General features: G+C 41.4%; 1 protein-coding gene across 1 annotated transcript in view; it reads right to left on the bottom strand.

Annotated features, from left to right (window-relative positions):
* Positions 1-701: 701 nt before the first annotated feature.
* The window catches only part of TMEM178B (transmembrane protein 178B), a 216,280-nt gene continuing 190,238 nt past the window's right edge, over positions 702-26,743 (bottom strand). Inside the window, exons 3-4 of the mRNA XM_031051485.2 lie at positions 18,561-18,698; positions 702-1,480 (exon numbers count right to left, since the gene is read on the bottom strand). Of these exons, the coding sequence (XP_030907345.1) occupies positions 1,230-1,480; positions 18,561-18,698 (389 nt within the window). The 3' untranslated portion in view covers positions 702-1,229. The remainder of the gene's footprint in view (positions 1,481-18,560; positions 18,699-26,743) is intronic.

Raw genomic sequence — 26,743 nt, 5'->3', positions numbered from 1 at the left:
GCAATGGCTTTTGCCCAGTTGTTTTAAACATCCGAACCAGAAACTTCATGAAATCCCACTCCAGGAAATATCTGGGAAGAACAATAGCCATGGCTCCCCCCACCTCCCTTCTCCTTGGTTGGTCTTCCCTTGAATCCACCATCCCGAACTCTCAGATGTTCCATGAAAACAAAAAAACATCCTGAAATCCACCAGAGGAGACACGCTGTCTCAGACCTGACGGCTTTCCTCGTGCTTCCGCAGTTGCGGTGCCTCAGTCTTGGGCCACAAACACAGCATGGATGGGTTTAGTGGACAATCACATTGCGATGTTTTAAATTTTTCTTTTTCTTAAAAAAAAAGAATAAATAAAAGGGGAGGGAAGAAAAGGTTATACACACATGTATCACAGCATTTTCAAAAGGCCTTCTGCTGCGTTACTGTTAGCAGTTCAGCCTCAGTTGTAAGCCTGGATGTAAGGCAGCTGGAAGATTAAAACCGCATTGTTGGAAAGTCCGCTGAGATGTCCTCATGAAGTTTGTGTTTGTTGTTGTTTTCTGGTTTTGTTATTATTATTTTCACTTGTTTGCTCCTCTGAAGTTTGGCAGGCAAAGAGAAAATGCTTTTCTGCTTTTCCTCACACATTCTGTCCTTTTTGTTTTCTGTGTTTTAAGCAAAAAAAATCCCCAACCCATAAACCCCAAACCAATGACAGGGCAGGCTTTTGTCATTTTGTTTTAAGAAAAAAAAGGAAAGAGGGTGGGTTTCTGATAATGGCCTTGAGGAGGTGCATTGTAAAGTTGGCTCAAATGCTTGATTTGTTCCTTTGCTTGCTGTTTGCATTTTTCTTTCTGGATGCAATGGACAGGTTTCTTTTGCCCTCACCCCACCCCACCCTCCATGTCCTGTACAGATTCTGGTTCCAGATCCCCCACATGGACCCCCTGTTCCCCTTTCCAAATGGCAGTAGGTAGATGCAACTGTATGTTCATTCGATCTCTAAGGTACGCTGCTGAAAAGAGTTGGATGGAAGAGCCATGTGAGAGAAAAGCTTTCCCATCACTGTGAGAAAGAACGAAGCAACAGAGTCCAGTGGAGATGTGAGTGCTGTGTTGGACTCAGCTCTACCTTGGCACTGGCATTAATTTGAGATTATATATATATATAATTATATATACATATATATGCATGTATAGGTATACATAGACATATATATATATATGTACGTGTGTATTTGTTTGCTATTTGTTCTAGCACACTGTCCCATTCTCAGGTCTAGATTTGGGGCAGTTGGTCCTGGGGACAGGTTGGACAGAAGGGGCCAGAGTGCAGAAGAAGCCAGAGATAAGAGTGAGGCCCAGGCCCCCCCACGCACAGAACATGGACCAGCCATAGCCATGGCTGATGTCATCAGGAAGTCCATACAGGTAGCGGGGATAGCGGGAGAGCTCAAAGTTGATTCCAGCCACGCACGTGCACAGTGAAATGATGCAGAAGGTTCCTGGAGGAGAGTGGGAAGGGGAGAAGGAGGGAGGAAAAAAAGAAAGAGAAGTTAGAAGAGTGATAGACACACCACTTTCCAAGTATCCTGACAAAAGCTAGTGCGAGCAGTAAGGAAATACCTAGGGGAAGATGTTTGTATAGGAAATGGCTTAGTCTAGTGGCTCCATGGGGAAAGAACTGAGCGCCAAAGGAGTCTTGAATACTGATCTGATGCTGAACAGAGCTATATGCAAAAACTTCATCAGGAACAGTGTTTTCATGATGAGCACTCACTTGGGAACCTGAATGCTTCGTGAGACTATGGATTTTTCTGGAATTTTGCTTTAGACAACTACAGAATGAATCATCATGTTTCAATACTTTCTTGGGGGGATAAAAAGCTTGAATTTTTTTGTTTAATTTCATTCTTTCCATGATGGATTTTATAGCAGAAAATAGTACGAAATGCTTCACATACTTGGCTCTGTTGAAATGTACATTTCAAATGACTTGGGAGATTTTTTCCAGACTCTTCTTATATAAAAATTTAAAATTCTTCATTACACACACACACACCTTTTTAAATACGACTGTCAAAATCTTAAACTCTCTTTCAAAATCTGGATTCTACTCTCTGTATGACTCCAGTCCCAATCTAGATGCCCTCTGCTGTGCTGGGGAAATCTTCAAACTATCCTGTTCTTGTTTTCCATCTCTGCAGCAATACTTCATGTCTTCCTGAGAGCACTGCGAGGACAGGCTTCATAACTCTCTCAGGTGGTAAGTGTTATGGGAAGACACGTGTATCAGATGAGGCTGAACCTTAGCCCACCCAGATGAGTCCAATTTTGATCTTTGGCCTCCAGCTTCATCAAAGCTAAACTCTCGAGTTCCTGAAATGTCACAGTTACCACCCACACACCAAATAATGGATAGGTACAGATGCTATGCGTCTGTCTCAAGAGATAACAACTGAAGTCATCATAAACTCGGCAGTTTATTTTTACCCTCTAATTCTTCCCTTTTTGGGCCTCTTTGAATTGCCTGAGAGCCATGGGCACAGAAGGCCCAAGCTGTAGCAGGTACTATGCCTGTTGAAATAAAACCAGCCTTCTGGCCTCTCACCAGCACCCAATTAGTCTACACTCCGTTCTGTGGACTTTAACAAGAGCACTGTGGGATCCCAAGCTCTGGAGCTGTCTTCACAGATTTCCAGGAGAAGTGGGGGAGTCTTCCTTGCAGAATCCCTTACTCAAAAATCAGGTAGTTTGATTAGAAACCACACACCCTGTTCCATGTTTTACTATGTCACTTCGGTTATCCAGTAACATGAAGGTGTCTGTCAAGTACGCAGTTGTTCTCTGTGCTAGTCATGTCAACATGAATAACATGCTGTCGGATCAAGGATAATGGGATCCATCAGAGCTACTGTGCTCTGAACAAAGCTCCATGGCTCATTTAAACTGTCTGTGGTTAGAATATGACATGAAAGACCTTTCTTTGCGAGCAAGAACATGATAATTTCAGCTCTCTCAAAATATAAGATTGTTAAGAGAGGTGGGTGGGAAAATCTGTGCGGCCAGACTGGAGATGCATTTTCTAAGTACAAAAGGGAAGGAAATAACTTTGTATTTCAAATACTCCCTGTGCTTTCACTCTTTGTCTTGGCTGTTTTGATCACAAGCTCTACAATGCAACAAGTGATGCTTATCTTTGTATTCGAACGGTGTCCAATATATTGGCACTTCATCTTGCTGGGGGTATTCTGCCCATAACAATGAACAGTAAAGAAAATTGAGTAACAACAATAGAGGATAAAGCAAATAATGAGCATGAGACTTCTTCAGATGAAGCTTGTCCTGTTCCTGCCCCTTCGCTGGAGAATGGGTTAATCCCATGATGACAAATACTGGCTGCCATGCACAATGTTAGAGGATGCATAGTACAGTCCTCAGCCAGTCACACCCCTGTGCTTCTGCAGAACATTTTGTATGGCACAGTGCTATTCATTACTGACAGAAAAATGCCATTGTATACCACCTAGAGGAATCTTGATGGTCATTACATGAGTCCTATGTGTTGTTTGTATTCAGCCAAGCAAGGAATTCCTCACTTGTAGTTAACCTGGCCTCTCACCAGGAGGGTTACTGATGAAAACTGAATACAGTTACTATCTCACGATTGTTTGGTAACTTTTCCTCATGAACTAGCAATCATGACACAAAGGTTCATCCACGCAAATTGCATGGGGTTTGGCCATCATAGTGAAAAAGTTGTGGGTGTAAGTGATTCAGAGATTAACTTGAAAACGTAGCTTGTACTACTCTAGATAAGACATGGAGCTGGGACAGCAAGAGGAGGGAGGCTGTCACCTCTGCCCATGACACTGCCCGTGCTATGGACAATGCTTCAGAGGCAGCAGGATTGCAGCAAGACATGATCATCCCCAACCCTGAGATTCTTTTTCTCCCCAGAAAGTAAACTGAACCCTTATTCACTTTCCTGGCAGGTTTTTGCTGTCAGTGAGGTGCCCCCATACATTTTATTAATGCCCCAGCTCTCTGGACAGCCACAGCAATGTAAACTTAAATTTCTTTGTGAAAAACATTCCACATAACTCTGACCAAACCTGAAGGCTGGTGGTCCAGATGTAATACTGGCACACGGAATGTGAATGACAGGGGGTAATAAGAGCTCACTGCAGATGTGTTTGTATGCAAGCTGGATGGGGGAGATAAAGACCATCTCCTTCAGCAGCTGTAGCAAGCAGAAGTGCTAAGTTCTTTGTGGTGGGATTTACACATTATCATCTTAAGTTAAACAGTAATGAATGAGACAAGGCAACAGAGGCAGTTTTGACAAAGGAAATTCATATGTCACTGCAAAATGCTTCAGTCAGGTGCGAGATGAAATTTCACGTAAAGCCATGTCTGTGCCACAGACACTGATATTTGACGTTGTATTTAAACCTCCATCCTGACTCATTAGACAGCTGGGCTCCTCTTGGGCTGGTTTTGACAGTGCCTGTCCTGCTAATGAACTGATGGTCAACAGCAGTTTGAGCACCTGAGCTATTTAATACCTTGAGGCTATCTCGTGCTTTGCCTTCTTATATCTTACTGAAGAAGAATATTAAGCATCACACTGAATGTCTCTTCCAATTAGACTGGAAGTTTGTTTAGAACAGAAATGAACTTATTTGTTATGGATGGGTATAAGATTGGGGTCCTCCCATCCTTGCTGCAGGGGTAGACATGGTGAGGAGATGAATGGCTGGGAAGGTTAAATCATTGACAGTCAAAGCCTAATTCGGTGTGGATTATGAGTCAGAGAACTTTGCTGTAGCTGGTTTAAGCATGATTATATCAAGTAGAGCTGTGGAGCTCTGCTGCTGGGAATTGGTTTTGAGTTTTTCTGGTAAACATCCCTTTTCTTTCTCATCAGCCTAGCTGTGTGAGTGGCTGCAATGCCTCCGTTTGTAGTTTTCAAACTTCACCTCCAGAGGAGAGCAGAACTGCTTGTGAGTGAACTGATTTTAACACAGACAGGCTCAAACCATCCATACCAGATACATTTGAATTTTGCCTCACGCTAGTGACCCCCTGAACCATGTCAGAAGCCACGTCCTTTGCCCACACACCTGGGTCTGCTTCCATAGCAATAAGAGCTTGAGGGATTTCCCAGGGTCTGTGGTGTCTGCTCAGACAAGAACTGATGTATTTCTTAGATATAGTGCAAATGAAGGTGAGACTTAGTGGTGCTAGTGTGCAAACAGACCCTGCTGACAGGAGACTCAACTAAACATCCTTCTCCCTAGGATCAGGGATGGTGTCAGACTAGACTGAAGGAGGCATCAGCAATTTGAAATCAAGGGAAATCCAAAAAGCCAGTAAGTAAAATGATCCAGGCACCAATCCTACCTCTGAGACCCTCCCCTCTGCAAACAGTTTTTCTCATTATTTGGAAAACATTTCTTCCATGCCTGATGGAAGACACTTGTTTCTCCCTTCCCCCCACAACAGGCAGAAATGACTCACATACTAACAGTGCTGTCAGATGTACAAAGTAAACAAACCCAAAATCCTGATTCTTCTCCCCTTCTGGGTTGTTTTTTTTTTTTTTTTTCCCAGAGATGGAAATGTCAAGTATTACTTGTAAACACAGTAGATAAAAAGAGAAGCAGAAAGGTATGGATTTTAAGAAGTCCCCTAAAACCATGCAGTTCTCAAGTAAATGCAAATCTCTGCCTTTTAAAGTATCCCTAGTAGCTGCAATTGATGGCAATTTGTGGCCACTAATGTGTTTGGAAGGACTGCTGTTTATTTAACTATCATCACTTTTTTATTATAGGGTTTGGGGAGAAAAAAAAAATCTTTAAAGTGAAACAACATTATCTTTACTTTCCCTCTGCCCTACTAGCTTTTATGATTTTCAAGGTACATCAAACAAATAAATAAAATGAGGTCTGATCCTAAAGCGGAGTGTGTACCATTTGCTATTTAAATCATATCACAATTAAATGAAATTATTAAAGAATAAACCCAATTCCCTCCCAACACAGCAATGACAAAAGCCTTTTGGAGGGAGCAGCTTTGCAGTAAACTCCTTCTGTGCATGGATTAAATGCCTCAGCAGCATGCAGCTCTTGAGAACACTTTATTGCTCTGTGCATACATGCACAGAATATAAATTATTGCTTAATTACGCACTGTTCCAGCAGAAGCAGCTTGCAGCATCACCGATAGGCTGCAGAATAGCCAGGGGTTTACTGGAAAACTGTCCTTATAAAAAAGGCTGAGATGGAAGGATAAGTCTAACTGGGTGATGAAGATTCGGTGCGGTGCCCTTGTGAGACCATATACGCACTTGGGCTGGAGCTTCATGCATTTTTATTTTACACCATGAGCCAGAGTAAACTGCAGGGTCTATAGTGGTGCAGTGATATTGCATTACAGCTTTGTCCGAATGTGGTTCGTGTTTGGCCTTTGGCCTCCTACTTCAAAACGTACCAGTGGCATCTGCACCGCACCAGAGCTGTATGCCTGCTGCATGTTACTTCAGCAGCAGTGCCTGTCTATTGAACTGCAGCTGCACAAGCCATCATAAGTTATGGCACCAGAGGACTATGTATCCTGTCAGGAGTTTGACTACTTAATGGGTCCCATTCTTAGGCTCATGTAAATCAGCACAGTATATGGAACAATATTCCAGCAGTTGAGGGCTGGTCTCCAGTTTGCTGTGCTGATACAACTGACATTCAGTTTATATTGCACATTATAGCATGCTGCGGATTTGCACATGGTGACATTTCTGCTACCATATACCATGGTGCATGGGACTGTACTGGGAGTGGCTATCCACACGCTGTGCATGGCAGGCAGCGGACACCAGCTATGAGCACACACAGCCTGAAGCTCTGAGTTGGTATGTAAGGCAAAAGCAACACTACTTAGCTAAAGGCACATTGTTTTGATGAAATGATCTGCGAAGAAATAGGGGAGTTGATCAAAGCCTGAGTTGAATAACCCTCTGATTACTTTAGCAATGCTGATTCCTATGACCCATCTAAAATAACTTGGCAATAATAAAGTGACTTGAGTACTTGACTAAAGCCATTAAGCAAACATAATGGCTCATGAACTTGCAGCCACAACAGAGGAGGCAGCAAAATTTGTGCCAATTGTAGTAGTGGAATGCGATTCAGTATTTTACTGGGAGCAGAAGGGAAAGAGGATCTCTTAATGTCAAAATGAAGAAACATCCTAATCAAAGGTTAGTGAAATTGTCCTATCCCTGTGCTGGCAAGCACCGTGCTTTGCAACATGCAGAGGCTGCTGGCAGGTTTCTTTCATTCCCTGCAGTACAGAGCCCCCAGGATGGCCCCGGCAGAGGCTGAAGATTAAATGGCAAGGGGAACTGGATGTCTGAGCAAACCTGAGTAACTCCATCGCATCTCAGATTTACCAGATGGCAAGACACATAAGTTTAGTATCAAACTGTACCTCAGGCAGGTGCTTCTTAATCTAGGCATTTTTCAGAGCTGAAGGGAAACTTGTTGGGTCAGGCTGGGCTTGCCTTGCCACGGGTTTTCTCCCTAAGCACAGGGAAACTATGCACCACGTTGCATTTGGTCTTTTAGCAACAGAATCATTCTGCCTCTCTCCATATGAGGGGGTTTTTTCCAGTCAAAAAAAATGAACCTCTGTCAGAAAGAGAAGGAGCCTCAGAGGGTTTGTGGAATATTTCTTTTGTAGGAAATCTTAAATTGCTGAAAAGTCTTCAGAAAGATGTTCTTCTAGACAAATGAAACTGGAGAACAGACACAGCACAAATTCAGTGCGGCCTTCTTCCACATTGCCTAGTGTGAGCCACTAAACATACTCTTAAAGAGAATACTTTTAATACTTTTTAAAGGTATGCACTCACTGTGTTGAAGGCACTCCTTAAAGAGCCATCGGGAGCTCTGGGTGATGGTGGTGGCTACCTGGTTGGGGTATTTTCCCCTTCAGGTGCTGAAGAGAAGCCTATGCATGAATTTTTTCAAGTGACCAAAGGACCCTTTGTTTGTAGAACTTTGAGATGTTTGTACTGAATGTGAACTGAGGATCTTTGCTGCAAAAGGCTCTATTACTGTTTCCCTGAGCTGATCTGCCAGAAACAGAAAAATCCTTTCTATATGTGCTAAGTGATACAGTTCTTGAGATATAATAGCCAGAAATCAAAATAAGATGCAATTGTCTTGTCAGCGATGACCACTTAGTGCAGACCACCCCTATGATGTGAATCATTCACGTGAATGCTTGCAAGCAACAAAATACCCTGGCTCTGTATTGCCTTAAAGGATCACTTGCTGAAATCTTTCCTGTTGCAAAAGAAATACCTCTGCAGCCCCTGTAGCCCCCACAAGGACATTGGCGTGACTTGCCTTCACATCCCCTGGAAGAGCCAGGTGAGGCAGAAATGAGGAAGGCCCCACTCATCTAGTTTCTGCCAGGCCCAGATGCTTTTCTGTTGAATTTCCAGTAGCCAGATGGACTCTATCCAGACAGATTAGAACAAGCAAATGTAGGAATGATTTGTCCAAGGGGGATGTTGTTTTTCTAAGATGACAACATGAGGAGCCAGGAAGGTGAATGTAAACCTTGCTATGGCCTCTGCATTTAACAAGATCTGCCACACAGAGAAATATGTACCCCTTTCTCTCTGTAAAGAATTCTTTCTATCTAGCAAATCACGCCAATATTACTCTTCCTTCTGTTACATGTGAAGTCTTCTTTCCTCTTTGATGCCAGGCATGCAAGCAACTCAGCAAACTGGTTTTGGGTTTGTTTTTTTGGTTTTTTTTCTTTTTTTTTATAAAAACTAACCAAATAATAAATGCTACTTTTGTTTTCATTGTCTTCCTTTGGCCTTGATGTGTCTTGCCATTGGAATTCAGAAGGCAGCAACAGATCAAAGACCCAGTGACATTATTAAGGGATAAGGAACAGCCACAGAATTTCAAAATGCACATAATTTGTTTTCCAGGGCTGTGGGTGGAAGAGTCTTTTGTATTGCTATCGGATCTGTCTCCCCAGCTTTGCTTCTACTTTAATTCACTTTCTGTCAGCCCCTCCAAAGATCTACTAAAGTCTGTGAGAAGCAAACTAGACTTAATGTCCCTTTTAGATTATGCTACGCCTTCTGTTCTTGTTACTCTAGAAGGTACTTCTAGGCTTCTGTCAGTACCTGCCATGCTGGTGAGGGAGAAATTGCAAGTCAGTATACCTGACTTCAAATGAACACACATGAATGTGAACAATTCTTTTTGCTGAAAAGCCAGAGTGAGCTGACTCCTTAATTTACTGCACACCAAGTTCTGAGAGACCGATTTAAGACTGAAAAACAAGTTTAGCAGTGCACGTACACTACTTGTCCTTGTTTTGCTCCAGACTATAAGATCTCTGCACCTCATTATGAGTCTTTCTTCTCCATATCCTAAATGCCAGCGCTCTTCTGTGATCATGTACAACGTTGCCAGGATTTCTTGTGTTGGTATTTCTTCCCCAGCGTGCAAGCGCACATCTAGCAGCATCAGAAACAAGCCAGAGGGGGGAAAAAGATTCGACACATCTGAAGGTTGACTTTGAAGTCAGCTGATCTTGTTTCCATGGAGATCGAATGCTATGGAGTTGACAATGAGTTCTCTCATTGTGCCTTTCCTTCCAGGAAAAAACCCACCTCTAAATGACTCCACCCTGCAGTGCAGCTGTGCTACTGATTTGAAAAACCTCTTTCTCTATCCCACCCCCATTCTGTTATGGAGGTGTTCACTCTTAGGTCCTGACTTCTGGGGGCTAGGTCTGCCAGTGCTGACCTAAAGAATCAGATAAATTCCCAAGGTATTGGGAAAAAAATGAAAATAGTATTCTGTGAGAAGAAGGACATAACTCTCCATTTGGATTTATGCTGTAGGGGTTGCAAAGATGGGTGATATCATTCCCCTTGAGGAGTATTATAACACAAAATTATAAAAGAGCATTCCAGTGGCCAGTGAGCAGTGACACACAGATACCTGTACAGTAAAAGCAGGTGATCTTTCATATTCCCAGAGAGTAACCTCTTCCTGTTTCAAAATGGGTGCCAGCATTGATAGATAAATGCAAAATGTTTTCTCAGTGCACCAGTAAGCATAGAGAAGTACTAGTAGAGCTGTAACACACTATCCTAGCTCTGCCTAAGAAAAGCATAATGTATTGTGAGCCTTGTCATGCCATCAGCTGAGCAACTGCTTTTTAGCTTGCAAATGCTAAATAGGCCACCTTGGCATCATATTAAGTCCCCAAAAATGGCAAGGGGGCTGTCTTTGTGTGGATCATTTCCCAAATGTTTATTTTGGGAGTGAAAGTCGGAAATCTGATAATTTCCTAAAAGAAAGTGATACTAATTTCTAAAGGTTGATTATAAATGGTTAGCTGGTCAGGACGAAGAAGCACTCTCAGTCCAGTCCATATTTGCAAATATGTCCAGTGGACCTATATCCATATCTGGACATATATCCAGTGGTGTCCAGGTTTGAAATACAGAAGAAGGGCCACTCTTTAAGCCCTGGAAACATAGCCTATAACAAGACCAAGGAATGTCATCTGCAACTCCATCTGTGAGGGATGCCACAAGCTATGCAGGAGAAAGAGGGACTGAAGATTCCTGAAAGTGATGGAAAAGGACATTTTTAAAAACAGGCTAACTCTTACTACCTTCATATGCATGCACTTGGCTTTCTTATATTACTGCCAATGTGGGCACTAAGGCACAAAGCCTGAATGGCTGATCTGATCTCTGGATCTCATCACAGGTCCATAAAGACCTTCATCAGCTCCTTTCCTGCCTTCTGCAACACCCTTGTAATGTTTTTGAGGGTTTTAAACAGTCAAGAGCCTTAGAGAGGTTTAAACATTTAAAAGCTGTTAATGCTGTACATCAACATTCATTCCAATTCGAGGCTTAAATCACTTTAGAGCATAATGCAAAATTTAACCAAAAGCACATGTAGGAACAAAAGTGTACGTGTGGTGTGGGAGGCACGGTAGAGGAGGGACTGATCTTGTCACCCTGAGGCTTGTTTCAGACTTTCATAACCAATTTATGGCATCTCTTGATACAAACCAGCCTTTGTCTCCATCTGGAGGTCAATCCACATAAATAAGTTCTTGCAGTGGTCTGCAAGGAGTTTTGCTGAATTCTTAAGTTCCTCTCCAGTCATCACTAATTTAATATCTCCTGCAGGATTAAAACATGATCAGCATCTCATTTTTTTTCTAGTGATCCAACATTTTTTGAATTATAAATACTTTTCAAACTGGCAAAAGGCATTATGCCTTTGTGAAAACTATATGCCAAGCATCATAGCTCAGATTACAGCCACTTATTGTAGACCTCTGTTCTTGAAAAGACTGTGTACTGTTTCTTAAGATCTGAATGCATACACTTATGCACACACATATGCATTTGCAGTTCCCTGTCTGTATGTAAGAAAGATTTTATCTAAACTCTCTAATGCTATTCTTTTGGGGAAAGAAGTATAAGAAACTGGATTTTCAAAAATTCATGTTGTGGAAAAGAAAATATCTTCCATCTTCCATTGTGGAAAATATCTTCCATCGTCAGTGCTGTCATGGATTATGTCACCACAAGTGAATATTCTGAAGTGTGGGTAGAGAACTTGACTGTAGAAATCCTAGATGCCCTGTGAGACCCACTGCATTTCCAGATGAATTCCAAAGCATGTCTCTTACTTTCTCTTTTTGTTTATCTTTCTCTTTGCCTCTTCTCAGCAGCTGCTATGAAGGTACTTTGTGAGTGCCTAGGAGATGTCAATCACAGAGCTTTGCGTTACACTTGCTGTATTAAATTGCTCCATTTTTGTTTCTTAAATTATTCAGCAGCAGAATGATTATTTTGAGATGGCAGGACCAAATTGTGTAGAATAAACACTCTTATTTTCTTCAGCTATGTGCTATTTTCAAAGTACAGTGAGTTAAATCTGAGACTCAAATGACTCAACAGCTGGTAACGATCCATGGTTGCAAATACACAGATGCCTCAGTTGTCATCTACTAACATATGCACAGCACAGGCAAAGGAAGCACATCATGCAAGCTTGGGGATTTTGAAGACAAGACTGTGGAGGTGGGGAGTAAAAGAGGATACAGACATTTACAGCATGTCTGTACCAACAACTATGCTGAACAGGCTCCCAAGCCCTGTTTTGAAGTCCCACTTTCTGATAAAATCTGCACCCTTTAGTATCATCCTGGCTATCAGCTCCTGGACACAATGAGCAGTGCTCTGGCAGCTGCTGGGCTCTAGCAGGCACTGCCCAAAGCCCTAAGTGCACCTTTGTCCCTCCAGCACCTTGCAACAGACCTGTGTCAGGCTTGACATGGCTGGAGCAAGAGAAACTCACCCAGTATAAATGGTCAGTTCATCCTCTGGCTCAGGGCTCATAAAGCAGTTTGTTGCCTTATCCCTGGACAGAGGGAAGGCATATTTTAGAAATACTTCTGAGAAGGGAGGAGAATAGAAATGATTTATAAAAGGTTGTTTCTCCCTAGATTAGAATATAAAATCAGAATGAACTTATAACATTTGTAAGTGGGTTGTTCTTTATTTCTTTAATAAAAATCCTTTCTTGCCTATCTGAACTAAAGCATTAAATTGTGCCAGCACACCTACATAACTTTATTTTTTCTTCCCTCTCACACATCTTTCTTGACTGCTTATCTCTGCCATAGCAGCCAGCACTGGAAAGAACAAGTGTTCACCTCTGCTCTGGGGAAAGGCTTAAAGCTTTTGTAACCCTGACCTAAGTCCTGTGAGTATGGATGAGCTGCAAAGAGCAATGTCTCCAAAGCACTCTTAGATAGATCAGACAAAACCCACATCAGTGGCAAAAGTGGAGCTGGCAAATGGTGCTCAAATCCCCTAGATTGGAAAGTCATCATTGGAGAGGAGTCAGGCAGAGAGGATGAAAGAAATTTCTGATGTTTCTGAAAGCAAACACTAGGGCAGAAAATCAGAGAGCAACAACTCCGTAGCACAGTTGTATGTGTACAGCAGGACTTTCAGGCATTTCAGTGCAGCAAAAACAGGAATTCCAGAATCCCAAGCAAAGCCCCCAAGCCCAGTATTTCATGCAAAAGTGTCACGAGGCAAAGACAAGACATGAGCTGCTGTGTGACGCTACAAGTCTTTTTATTACAGATCTGCATGGCGAAGCTAAATCACATGAATAAGGGCATTTAACAGCTGGAATAATTTCCAAATAGACTAATTAGAAACTGAATTATTAATGGTAAAACTTATAATTGGCTCAAAGCAAGGTTACAGCAAGAAACATGCTTCACTTTGCAAAGAATAATGAATATTTGCAAGACTAGTAAAATTATATGCTTCTCTAAGGAAACTGTTAGGAAATGGGGAAAAAACCCTAAAGTGATCCTAAAGTGCATGTCACAAGACAAAACTGGCACAGACCAGACAAGAGTGAAGAGAGCAGGTAAAACAGAAAACAAGTGCAGAGATGATTTATTGCATTTATTTGCAGTAAATTTGGAATGAAATAAGACAACACAGTATTCTCTCCCCAAAGGGCTGCCTTGATAGGCATGCCGTAAACCCCCTCTCTATTTCACTGATATGTGTTCTCAGTACAAATTACAAACTTACAAAAGGAAATACATGAATGTGCAGCTGAAGGACAGAGCTCCAATAGGAGCCATTTTATAATGGCATTATTTGTTGGTCTTCCAATACATCTACAAAAGCAAGCGATGTAGCTTTGGCCAGGGATGTAATCTGGCCAGGGGTAATTTTGTGCTGAAGAAAGTACCAGAGCAAGATATTGGAAGTGCCACTTTATATTTCCAGCTGGGACAAGAGACAGCAGTTCATTATGGAGGTGCAGCAGAAGGCAATCACTGCCAAAACACTGGAGCATGCCACCATGGGGCGGCCCTTCCACCCCACTTTCCTTGTGGCAGGCACTGATGTGGAGGAAAGGAGTTTTGGAGCATTTAGGTACAAAGTCAGCCCAGCCCTCAAAACTAGAAATAAAGCAAGTCACATGATGTTTCAAAACAGCTGACTGAAATGAAATCAGAGCTGAACTGGGAAAACAACAGACTATCAGAGTTTGCCTTTAAAAGCTGATTTTACAAAGCAAGTACAATACTAGAAGGTGTGGAAAGGTTCAATTTGCATGGTTGTGGAAGGAGAACTAACCTAGCAAAATCTGAGATGCTGAAGCAAGAAAAAATTATGAATGAATGTACTGGAGAGCTGGTAGAAAACCCAATGGTTTAGATGGATATATAGCTTGACTGTTTATCACAGAATCATAGAATGGTTAGGGTTGGAAAGGACTTATAATCATACAGAAAATATTCTTAAACACATTGATGAAGAACTAAAATAAGGGATTCCTGAAGATACAGGAATTTGCCTTGGTACAGTTGCCAGTGTGCCAGTTCACAGCATCCCAGGTTTATGGAGCTGGAAGTAAAAATGAAATTTGACCTTGACCTGGCAATAGAACTAGGATTCTGATATTTGCAAGTAGTGTTACAGATGCTTCTAAGGTTCCAGAATTATTATAAAGTGACAAAAGTACTGGATGACATGCCCAGTATGAAGCTTTTACTGGTGCACAGATTTTCAATTATTTCATGCATTTGCATGTAGAGAAAATGCAAGAAGCTGCAAGAGGATGTGCTTGGAGTAATGTATAATTTGAGTATGACCCACTTCTGTAATAGAATTAAACGGTCTCAAATAAGTTGCATAAAAGGAACTAGTCTTAGTGAAACAAAACAACAATTCCAAATAAAGAAACTCTTGAGAAGAGAAACTTTCCCACCTTGCAGGATAAAAGGTACAGGAGGCTACGCAATAGTCCCATTGTGCAAAATGAGGTCAAACCCACTAAACATAATTTGCAGTATCCATCTGGCTCTGTACAACATGAGGGATTGAAAAAAATCCTACTGTGGTCAGGCAAATGCTGTTGTTCAAGATAAGGAATCCAAGTATAAAATCTGCAGTAAATACAGAAAAATATGCAAAAGAACTTTGGAAGCCATGAGACCTGTGATTGCTGTTGATACAGATACATTTGGACTAAACAGAAAAGATGAATTATTAATAGTTTTTAACTTGTTACAAAACATGTTGAATAACAGTGTAAACCACATTCTAAAATCACAGTTTACATGTCCTGGATTCCAGATGAGCTAATACCAGATAACGGCCTGCATTTTGCTACTGACTTATTTCAGTAATTTGCTTGAGAAATCACATCAAGCACACTACAACAAGTACTTATTAGGTACTGCCACACTGGCCAGCAAGAATACAGTTCAGTAAATATAATAAAGAACCAGAGGTCCAAGGAAACCATGTCTGGTCTTGTTATATTATCACAGCACATTTCTCAGTGCTCCGCTGAGATTTCCTGTTCAAAGAATTATGGGCAATAAGGGACAAAACCCATAGATATGGTAAGCCAGCAGTGTTTAAGCATTACGGAAGAGCTATTTGTCTAAAAATTAAAATACAGCAAATGCTACACACAGAGACAAGTAGTGTTGCAAATGGAAGGGAAAGTTAGATTTCAGGCTGAATACATAGCTACCAAGTTAACACAGTCTCATCTGCAATTACGTTAATTGTCATAAGCCTGCCTTCCAAAGTATTTTTCTTGTTACTGGACCAGAGACAAAGTTAGGCACAACTAAAAGGCACTGCCTCTGTGCATTTTGAGGACCAATAGGACAATATGATGACAGCATTTACGTCGTGACAGAAGTAACAGCTTTGTATTCAAGCACCTTCCAGCTTGAAGATTCAAATTAAAAGGTTTGTTGGCTGTGGAAGGATTGCCTATGTAACATGACACAGCCTGCAAACAATGATAGCTACTGACTTTTAGATTAGATAGCAGTAGTTGCATATTTTATTAACTGACTGTTTCAGTTTGTAGATGTAACTTTATGCACCTTTGCTGTTAAAAGAAATCAGGAAAACTATAGAAGTTGCCACTGAGTTGTGCAAAAACAAGGAGAGTGACCTTTTGTAAACCTGACCCATGACTTTATGCTGAAGCAGAAAATACATTTGAGCTCCTCCCAACACATCTTTATTAAAAATATCACACATCTTGACAGAATTTGGTAGATAAAATCATCTGGTGCCTCCCATTACAATGACTTTCAGATTCCAACTGCTGTATCTTGTTATTATTTTGTCCATGCAAAGCGCATGCTACTATCAGATGGCTTCTCCTTCTATAGGTACTTCTGCACTGCATTCAAGTCAGCTATAAACCTTCTGCTACATAATTTCAAGCAATGGGCGTTTTGTGGCATGGTGTGCTTTTCTTGGTTTTGAGACCTTGAATCATTCTTGTAGCTCTTCTGCAAACCTCTCCCTATCTTTCCACATCCTTCTTTAGCAGAAATACCAGATTACGATGTCCAGAAATAGTTTTGCTTTGCCCAGAGATAACCCCACCTCATGCTCTTATTGTATATGCCCAGCAAAACTGGCACATTTAGCAGCTGCATTGTGCTGAGAGCTGCTGTGCAGCTGGATGATCCCAGCAATCATGATCCCAAAGACCTTTTCAGAGCTGCTGCTTTCTGAGAGGCAGCCTCTCATTCTGCAAGGATGACTGACACTTTTTGTTCCCAGTTGCATGACCTTGGATTTGTCTCCACTGAAAAGTGTATTGTTTGAGCATACCAAGATGGCTTTGTAAGCTACGGGTGACCCATCCCATTATGCATGGTTACACTGGGTCTTGTTTTACCTGAAAACTTTTATCAGCTGTTTTTCAAATTACTGACAAACAAATAACATAAAGCCAAAATGTAATCTCCACAGCTGTACTAGAAACTCTGCCATATATAGTGATAGTTTACAGTTAGTAAACAAGACTTAACTAGTTTCTAATAAGTTTAAGTTTTCTGTATTTATTTAATATAGTCCCAATGTTTTAATTTGAAAGTTGTGCTGTAGTAAGTTAAATACCACATAGATATCTGAGCATATTAAAGCAAAATAGCCCCCTGTGCAAACTAAGCTTTTCATTACATAAGAAATACCAAGCTAATTTAGCAAACCCATTGCCCATAAAGTAATGACACCCATAACGAGAAATCCACACATAGACCAATGCGTGCTTGCACAAGACACTAGCAGATTTCAAATGTGTTTGTGGTCATTGAGAGCGCTAATGCCTATGTCACCGGCACCAACAGCACTGGAACATAAACACTCATTATTCGAGCACTTAAATCCTCTTCTGGGACTACAGAAGCTTCCCTGTATTTCACACACATAGCTGTGTCACACCACAGTACAGATGAACAGGTAACCAAATGTGTTGAAGTGATGTTCTGCCTGGGGGGCAAAGCCCAGCCAAACAAAAACCACCAGCAGAGGAAAGAGAAGTATGGCTGTTCTCTTTGAGACATTTACCCAGTGCTGCATTTGGGACTTAACCCCCACACCCTTCATTTCAGGTGTGCTGTGAAACCTGCTGATGGCAGGAAGTTGCATGGTATGTGTAGTAAGAAAGTCTGAACTACTACGGGGGAGATGTAGTTTGACCTTGAGGGCTGGTGTAGTTGAAATAGGAAGAAGCTCAAAAGCACAGAGTGCCAGGGCATGTGTCTGGGGAGCAATAAACAGAATCTCTGCTTGAAACTGGGAGATCATCAGCGGGAAGTAATAAAGAAAAAAAAAGGCCTGTATGTATTATCCATCTGAAGGATGGCTGCATATCTCTGGTGTGACACAGCATGAAGAAGGCAAATAAAACCACAGAATACTTCAGGCAAGGAATTTCCAGCAGAGAAGGGGAACCATCACGTCACTCATACAAGGCATTGATCAGACCTTGTTTGGGAATGGTCCTTCTCATCCATGTTTGAGAAGTGTAAGTGCAAACAAGAACGGGTGGCAGAAAGGGCTGCTGGATTGATAGTGGGTCTTACACAGAAAAACCTACAAGAAACAGCATATGTAAAGTGGGAAAAGGAAAACAGAGGACACTGCTGCTTTTCACAGGTACACCAGAGAAAGGAGAAAGACACAACCTAAAGGTTATATTTGACTCATGAACAACTCACAAGGAACACGTGCAGTTTAAAACTTTGAGCACAATTTCCAGTTATCAATGTGTCTCAGTATGAAATAGGATAATTGTGGGAAAAACATCTGCATAATCTTCAGATTTTTATTACTAAATTTATTAAGCCCATTAAGTTTAAGGGTCATTGTATTACCTGCAGCAACAGAGCATCATTTGACTAAACAACTCAAAAGGCCCTTTTCAGCCCTATGATTTATAAGCACTGTTTCATGCTAAAAGCAACATGTAATGACAGTTGGGTTATCCTTGATGTACATCAGAAGGAGTTTGGAAAGAAACTAAGTCCAGATCACCTAAAACAATTCTGAAAACGTTTTCAGTGACTTAGAAAAGGAGGGGTATGTGGAAATAGGGAACATTAAAAACAAGGAAAACACATTTCTTCTTCAAACACTAACACACTTACCTCCCATGAGGAAGAGAAGCCCTGCCACATACTGCATAAGGCCTCGATCCCAACAGCACCCCAGCACCCCAATAATCCATCCAAAGAGGATGATGGCCACAGCCATGCCCATGAAGCCAGCTGTCATCCTGCGCAGATCTGCAGTGGGGAAGACAGAAAAACAACGTGCGTGTGAGCAGTGATAAATAGCCAACATCAGAGGTTCATAACAACCTTAACCCAACATGCTGCGTTCTGAAAGGTCTTCAGTATGTGTTGGCATGGGATGATTTGAGTAAGGATAGTTCAGAAGGAGGACAGTCCATAAATTAAGACATTAACTTGGGCTAAAGAAGGAAAATAGGTGACCATTTCACCACACAATGAAACTTCAGTGCAGATGCACCCAAGGGACTTGTGACAATTTGCTCAGGAATTAGAAGCTGTAAAATAGCCTCAGTGCAATGCTGTGCCTAACACCTCTAGTCTCTGGGTACTAGCACAATGCCTGTTTAAATCCTGCCTTCTCAGCTCCATCCGTTACTCCACCACATCCAATAGATATACCTGCTCAAACTGATATGCAAAGTGGTCTCTATGCTTTGCTCCAGCGCAAACATGGGGAATCACCTTAGTTCTGACCCATTGTATGATCTTGAGCAATTCACTGATCACCTCTGGGCCATGTTTTCCCATGTGTAAGTCAGGACATGGTGCCTCACTGTGTGTGTAAGCTTGGTACCTGCAGGATGGTGACGCATGCAGATACTCTGGTGTCAGAGATAACTGCAGATACACAGCTGGGGCATAGGACACTTTATTGCCTTCTCTTGTATCTAGGCGGTGATCTTGTCAGATGATTTCTGGTGAGGATGTTCTTGAGTGCTCCAGGGACCACTGAGAGGAGAAGAAGGGGAGGGGGTTGGAGTGAAGCGTTTTGTACTCTGAAAGTGGGAACAGAGTACTACATCTGATACGGGTCCATGGGGCTTGCCTGTATTTATTTCATAAATAAAGGAAAAAGATTCCCAAGACCTAATGTAAGAAACTCTTAAATTCAGAGCTGGCTGCATCGCATATTTGCCTTCTGCAAAAACGATGCATGTGATAGAAAAAAACCCCTTTACAGCTGTGTTGGATGTGAAATCTGAGCAGGGAGACCACCTGGCAACCGAAATCACAAGGACCGTGAGAGCTAAGGAGCATCTTTACACCCTCAAATAATGGAACAGATGGGGCAACCTTCACCAACATTCAATTATTCCCTGTCCCCTCTCATGTACACATGGAAAGTTTAAGCACTGATCTGTCAAGCAGGGAAAATTCCAGCCAAGTCAGCTCAGCAAACATTTGTTTCCTTCTTGAAACTTTTTTTTTTAATTTGTTTTGCATAGCAATGATTTTTTTTTTTTTTTTTGAGAAACAGAATGCTCATGACAGGAGGAGGAAGAGTTGAAAACTGTGACTCAACCACCAGTCTCCGTAGCAGCTTTTCTCCTTTGACTGTTTCTCAGTTTTGATACTTTTTACCTTTTTACCACAGTGGACCAAAAGTACCATGAATGCCAGCAGTGCATCTTAGGGAAATTTGTAAGCAGTGATAGATTAGCATCATCAGAGATTTTATAAAGCTCCTTGTCTAAAGTGCTAAGTGTCCACAAGGTCCATCAGTGTGTTGGGACAGAATGATTCAATTCAATGCAAGGTTTACTCAGGGCTGTGTTCATTATAGAAGCTCTTATGCAAGATCAAGTTGCAGAAAACAACCCATCCACTGAAACTATAACTGGTTCTGTAGATTGTCACTGGTTTTTCCAAGGAGTCCCTCTGACAATGTAAAGGTTGCCAGGACTTCAGCCCATCAGTGACCAGGGCCCATTAACAAGATACACACCTTAAAATTCGTGTTTGTATCTTAGGTTTTGTGACTGTCCCACTGGAAAAAAAAACCAACAAAAACTCCCCACAAATTATCTGAATATGGTCTAGAGCAGAAAAAAAATATATTGTTTCCTGTGGAAACTTGTAATTCTCACAAGCAACATCTTCTTTGGGAATTTCTGAAAGTGCTTTCTAAAACAAGCAGTAAATGTTAGAAAGCATCTTTGACAGCAGAGTGTCTTCTTACTTTTCTGTCCATGAAGGCCAGGGCTCAATTTGAAAGATAGATAGAAACATAAACTGTTTACTGTTTCCTATGTCATCTTCAGTAACAGTACAACACATCTCTCAGAAGCGCTGCACAGCTGTTTGTGTCAGCTCTGCAAAACCCTTGCATTTTAACTTGTGACTACTAACTCTAGGTAACAGCACTTGCTCATCCTAACGGAAACATATCCTAACAGTCTGCTTTTAATGAGCTGGATTTAAATAGATTTATTCAGCTGCAAGATGTCAGTAACTCCTCAGACCTACCCCAGTGACTAGCTGATGGAGGTATTTTTCATAGGTCCCAGAGGTTCTATATACCAAATTGAGGAAGAAGTTTTAACCCACTAAAATCAGTGTGAGTTTTGGCATTAAACAGAACAGTTAAAGTAGCAGGACCAGGATTTGTAGGCCAGATTCTGAGGTTTGTTTCACTTGACCTCTCTTCCCAATGGAATCTGAAATTCCCTTTCTAACAACACAGCAAAATCTATCAGCATTGTAACTCTGGGCTTACATTATCTCTTGAAAAAAACAGAAAGCTAACCTCTGACAGGCACTTAATAGCACACACAAAGAAATAATAAAAATGACAATTCTTTATGAAATCTTATTTCTCTCAAGTTCAGTTCATTACTCTCAGGGTATTTAGTGAGGAGAAGACCAGGGAACAGGAACCTATACTGTCTGGACACCAACCCCTATTAGTGGTACTTTTAATGATTACTGTTCTGTCAGTGAGGACTTCCACATGGAAAGGACAGCAGGAAAGCAAAGATTTGCATTGTGTACACGAGGCAATTTATAAATTCCTTCTACTAATTTAGGAGGGAGGGACACCATATAAATAACAAATAGTTCATCAGTACAGATTGATGGGTTTTGTCCGAGTTTGATTTGCCCTGATAGACCTTTCCTGAATACATTCTTCAAAGGCAAAAAGGGTCGTACTTTGTCATGGAGCACCACTTTATGACATTTCAACGCAACCTGGATTTGGATTTCTTTTATTACTTGTATGAAATTGTTTTTATTTATTATTTGATTATGAATGAATGGTTCTCTGCACTCTTTCTTTGAAAGCTTCTCTGAGTAACTACAGCATCTCAAGATCATGGAACGACAATCCCAAGCAATTGAAGGAATGAAAAAATGCATTGTTGAATCTTATGCAGCCACCTGGGAGCTGCAACAGGAAACATACCTTACCTTAGCTCACTCATGTGCACAGCTTGGTCATTCTACAGCTGACCCCCTCCTGGACAGCCAGCCTGAATCCTCACACTGGAAAAGTGCACAGATTGCAGGGTTACTATGAATCCCCTTTCTCTACCATCTACTAATCCATACCTTTAGAAATGCACCTTCAGGGTGCAAGTAAGGAAGGTATTACATTGCTTGTTCTGTAAGACCTATAAGACAGAAGCTGATTTTCAATGCCTTGCCTGGATGACCACTAGTTTCAATGATTTACTACATGGATTTACATACCACTATCATTTGTGGCTGAAAGCACAATATTATCTTTCCACTCTTGTTTTAGAGACATCATCTTCATCCTGTTTTATATGAACATATTAAAAGCTATGTGTGAATATCTTCCCCTTGGGACTACTTTCCATGCCTAGCACTGCTACAGGTGCTGCTGCATGTAGTAGACAGGGAACTTAATCCTGACTTGAAACCAGTGTCGATCATCAGACAAGGAGTACAGGCATCATGCACATGTAAGCTCGAAACAACAAATTTCTTGCTAACACTGGAGAAGGGACAGGGAGTGAAGTATGACTAAAACTGAAATGGTAAATTTAAAAGCCACAAGCTTTGTGAATTGTGATGAAAAGAGAAATATTACCATTTTAGAAAACCTCCTTAAAACAGACAGATTCTCATAAAACAACATGCATTTCCTAAAAGCATTTTAGTCTTCTACTAGAGAATATTGGCTCTAAAGGTTTTCTGAAGACAAAGAAAGGAAGAAGAGCTGATTAAGATCAGTTTATTTCCAAGCAGCGTTTGGTGAAAGGTTCTCTCTGTCAGTTTGCAAATGCCCCTGCCCTTCATTTCACCCTGATATCTGTCCATCTGTATTTGCTATGAGCAATAAAGTAATTCATGCTGGTTGTCACATCATGGAAGAAGTTTCACACCCCAGCAGATGCAAACATAACATGTTCTGAATCAGTGCTGCATCTCGAAATTTTCGATATGCCTTTTTGACTTCTGATGTTCTGTCCTCTTCCTTGAAATTGCAAGTCATCTTTCTAAAGCAAGGGCTCGGTCTCCTTGTTGATATCTATCATCTTCCTTTCCACAGAGGAGTTTAATAATACTTCAGAAATATTAGAGATTTCTTTGCTCACAACAACACATACAGGAAGGAAAATATGAGCCTTCCATGAAAGACGGGAAACCAGGATGAGAGTAGTCAACCTGTCCATGGCTATATGGAAAATTTGTGCAGGAACCTATAATTGAAGTTATACTATAGGGCTTTCTGGACAGCCCTTTAACCACACAGCACTGCTTTTGCTTTCAGAACTGTTTGCTCTCAAGTGTTTGTTACCACATCAAACTGCAACACTTGCTATCAGACTATCAGAAAGTCCAATACTGCTGCAAATAGTGTTTCAGACAGTCCATCCTACATCTTCTCCTTTCTTCTCCCAGTAGAGAATGGTCCATAAGGACTAAAGACCTTAAAGTCTGTATCCAGAATGTCTAGAACAGTTTAGAAGACTTTCTGGATATAGTGCCATTCTTTCCTGAGATGTCCTGACAAAAGGAGAAACCAAAACCGAAATAACAAATGTATGTATGTGCCCCTCTAGAACTAAATGTCAGAATCTAGTATTACCACAAACGGAAATAGGCTGGAATAGCATAATTCTTTAGCATAATCCTTCATTGCAGATCACTTTGATCTATACTCTCCTGTGCTATATTTGTTCTCATTTGTTCTTATCAGTGTGGGATTTAAAATATTTGTGCTTGAAAAGAGTCTAAATCACTTGTTTTTTCATCTTTTTCCAAACAAATATATGCATTGGAAATTGTTCAAGAACCACACACAGCCCAAGAGCACAATTTGCCAGATTTCATTAAGCTTTGTTCAAATGACTTCTCTTACAATGAACCAGCAGCACAGGGTCACCTTCCTGTGACATCATTTGTTCCCTTACCTCACCTCAAAACTACAGGGGGGGCAAGATGTAAAATTGGACAGATGTGTCCTGCTGGATGCCAATCCTGGCAGCTCACAGCCACAGTGAACAAGTAAGGATTAATGCAAGTGATTTTGCGTGGCATATTCTGCCTCATGATTCTCTCCGCACAGCTTAAGACTACTTTGGATGAGGTTGGCAAATAGAGGGTGAGGCTTTAATCTTTTCTTTCTGCTTCAGGTATGGAGAGATAAGAAAAGAAATATGTATTAGTCTACCCGAGAGTCAGTTAAATCTCAGAGTGCCTTTTACTGAATCATGTGGCAACTCAGTCTTCAGTGTAAAGATTATTCTTAATGCAATCACAATGAATACAACCCACTTCAACAAAAGTAACAGTGGATTATATTTTTATGTAAGTACTCTGCACTAGACAGTGACTCAGAAATATGTCTGTCACAAACACATACACTAAACCACAGCCCTCTCAAAGCTGAGAGAAAGAAGAGAAGGCCCTTCACAGAAAGAGAAACTATCACACTGGAGGGTTTAGATGAGTCTTAGTATCACAAGAGGTGCGATGGTGTTTATGAGATACATGCATAACTTCTTCTAGGCCAAGAAATTCCATCAAATTCTCTCGACTAGATTTTGCTGGTGGTGTGACAAAGTGTTAAGTGTTTGGTTGCCAGCATGTATGAACTTACCTATATGGAAATGCTGATAGCAAGCTTCAAAAACTGTCTGTGGTCTGTGCTAGTCAATATATTCCTCAGGATGGGGTGTAGAATGAACATCTTGTCAGGACAGACCATGTATCTGGATTTCCTACATCAGAATTCTTAAGTGTTCTTATGAAAACAGAATCAATTACAAAAGGAAGGTGCCAGCTGTGCACTGCTAGCACTTCTGCCTGCCTTCCTTCATTACAAATCCCACAACATCAGAGCCAGGTGAGCAGTTTATCACAGGAGAAATGAAGTCCTGTCTTCTGCAAAGGCTGACACCTTCAGAGGTTCATGCTGACAAACAGCAAGTTCCACATGACACTGCAATTTACTGTCTCATAAAGCACCAGGGGCAGTCAGGGGTGGCCTTCCCAGACCAGGACATGCACTGGTGCGTTACTGTTTGAAAGCAATTCCTCCAGTATTTGGGAAAATTACCAAGGCCTAAGGAATTCTTCATTTCTGTAGTGGCTGAAAGCACCATCAGGAGCTTGAATATCAAGTCCTGATTTAAATCTTGCCTTTTGCTCATGTAGAGCAGAGAGGAGACAAAAGACAACCCATAGATAATAAGGAAGAGATTTAAGGATGTAGTAGAAAAGGAAGGAAACAAAACTTGTTTAAATGTAGGGGGAAAAAAGGCTAGCAAAAGTGTCTCATGAGGCTGAAAAGATGGATTTGTCTTCGAGAGACTTTATGATATGGATATTAGAGAGGTCAATACATAAAGGAGACAGAAGAAATTTAACACAGCAGGTGCAGTTGTACTGTAGAAGGATGAAAACTCATGTTAGATCTTGGGAAAAAAATGCCTATGAATACCTATAGAAGGGTTCAGGCTTTTGCCCCAATCCTACATTCACTTCTGCTGAAAACGAAACTGCAGCCAGAGAAGAAAAGGTTTTTTTATTATCTGCTGTGTTGTTACTCTGCTCTGAGTGACAGCAGGCTAGGAAAGGAATCAAAACCTTGCAATCCCTGATGTAGTGGGCCACACAAGCTGAACATATGCCAAAGCTTTATTTCACTCTGCTCTGCTCTACTCTAATGTAAGCCATTCCTGCCCCTTCTCTGATTCTGGAGAGATCTTTTTTACTCAGAAAGTACCTGAAGTTGGTAATTTCTTCTTACTCAGTGATGCTCAAGAGCTGATCTTGAAGAGTCTTTCACTCTCCAGATTTACTGTTCAGGCTTTTAGTACTGCAATATGTGATCATCTAGGAACATTTCCAAGCTCCAGTCCCAGCAGAGTACACTTGCAATTTGCCCAATCAACCCTTTCATCTCTCCTTTTCCTCTCTCATTCCCTAGAAACAGGGAAGAAAGTCTAAGGCACCTGCATTTTTGGCCATCCTTCTTAATATTCAAAACTTTAATCCTTCCTGCTTCTGCTAGATGAGACCACACAAAGGAAACATTTCCCAGTTGTAGCCATGCCAAGAGGCTTTTCGTTACACAGCTTTGGCGGATTACACAGGTGCTGGAATTTGAAGCACATATAATAAAATAGCTTCTGCTCAATTTCAGTGTGAACTTTGGGACTTTATCAGATCAGAGCTTGGGGTTTGGTTTTTTCTTTGATTTTTCTCCCTTTCTGTTGCCTTGGAGAACTCAGGAAGCTCACACTTCTTTATACTGGTCACCTCTTACTTTGAGTGATCTCTCCTCTGAGTCACCATACAAATACGATCTTGCTGGGCAGGAAGTCCCTTAGCACCATGTTAGCCTGGTCAGAGTGATCATTCATGAAGCATGTGAGGCACTCTCTCCCTGTGCCCTGGCAGCGTCGGGAGTGCCCAGGTGGAAAGTTCAGCTTTCTAAATGTGTCTCCAATGGTCTGGAAGAAAGATGCAATGGGCTCTGGGTCTCAGAGCAAAGGTGACACCCTTTATTGTAAAGTGCTTTCAGTGCTGGTGAGAAACACTGCTCTGACACCACTAAAGACTCAACTACTCCATCTATTCCTCCCCACTATGTAGAGTGCACAGGAGGAAAAGCAGAGTAGGGCATCAGGGCAAGCTTCACCATGCAACCCTGCCAAGGTGTTGCAGGCACCCAGAGATGCCCTGGGAACAAGCGATGTCTCCAGCACCCTACCTACAAGGGAGTGAGCATCTAGAGAGAAGAGCCCAGTGAGCTCTGATTTCCCTGAAATCAGGGAGAG

Source organism: Melopsittacus undulatus, chromosome 5 (assembly GCF_012275295.1).
Source record: "Melopsittacus undulatus isolate bMelUnd1 chromosome 5, bMelUnd1.mat.Z, whole genome shotgun sequence".
NCBI lineage: Eukaryota > Metazoa > Chordata > Aves > Psittaciformes > Psittaculidae > Melopsittacus > Melopsittacus undulatus.
Note: the sequence above shows the minus strand (reverse complement) of the source record. Positions and strands in the feature narration are given on the sequence as shown.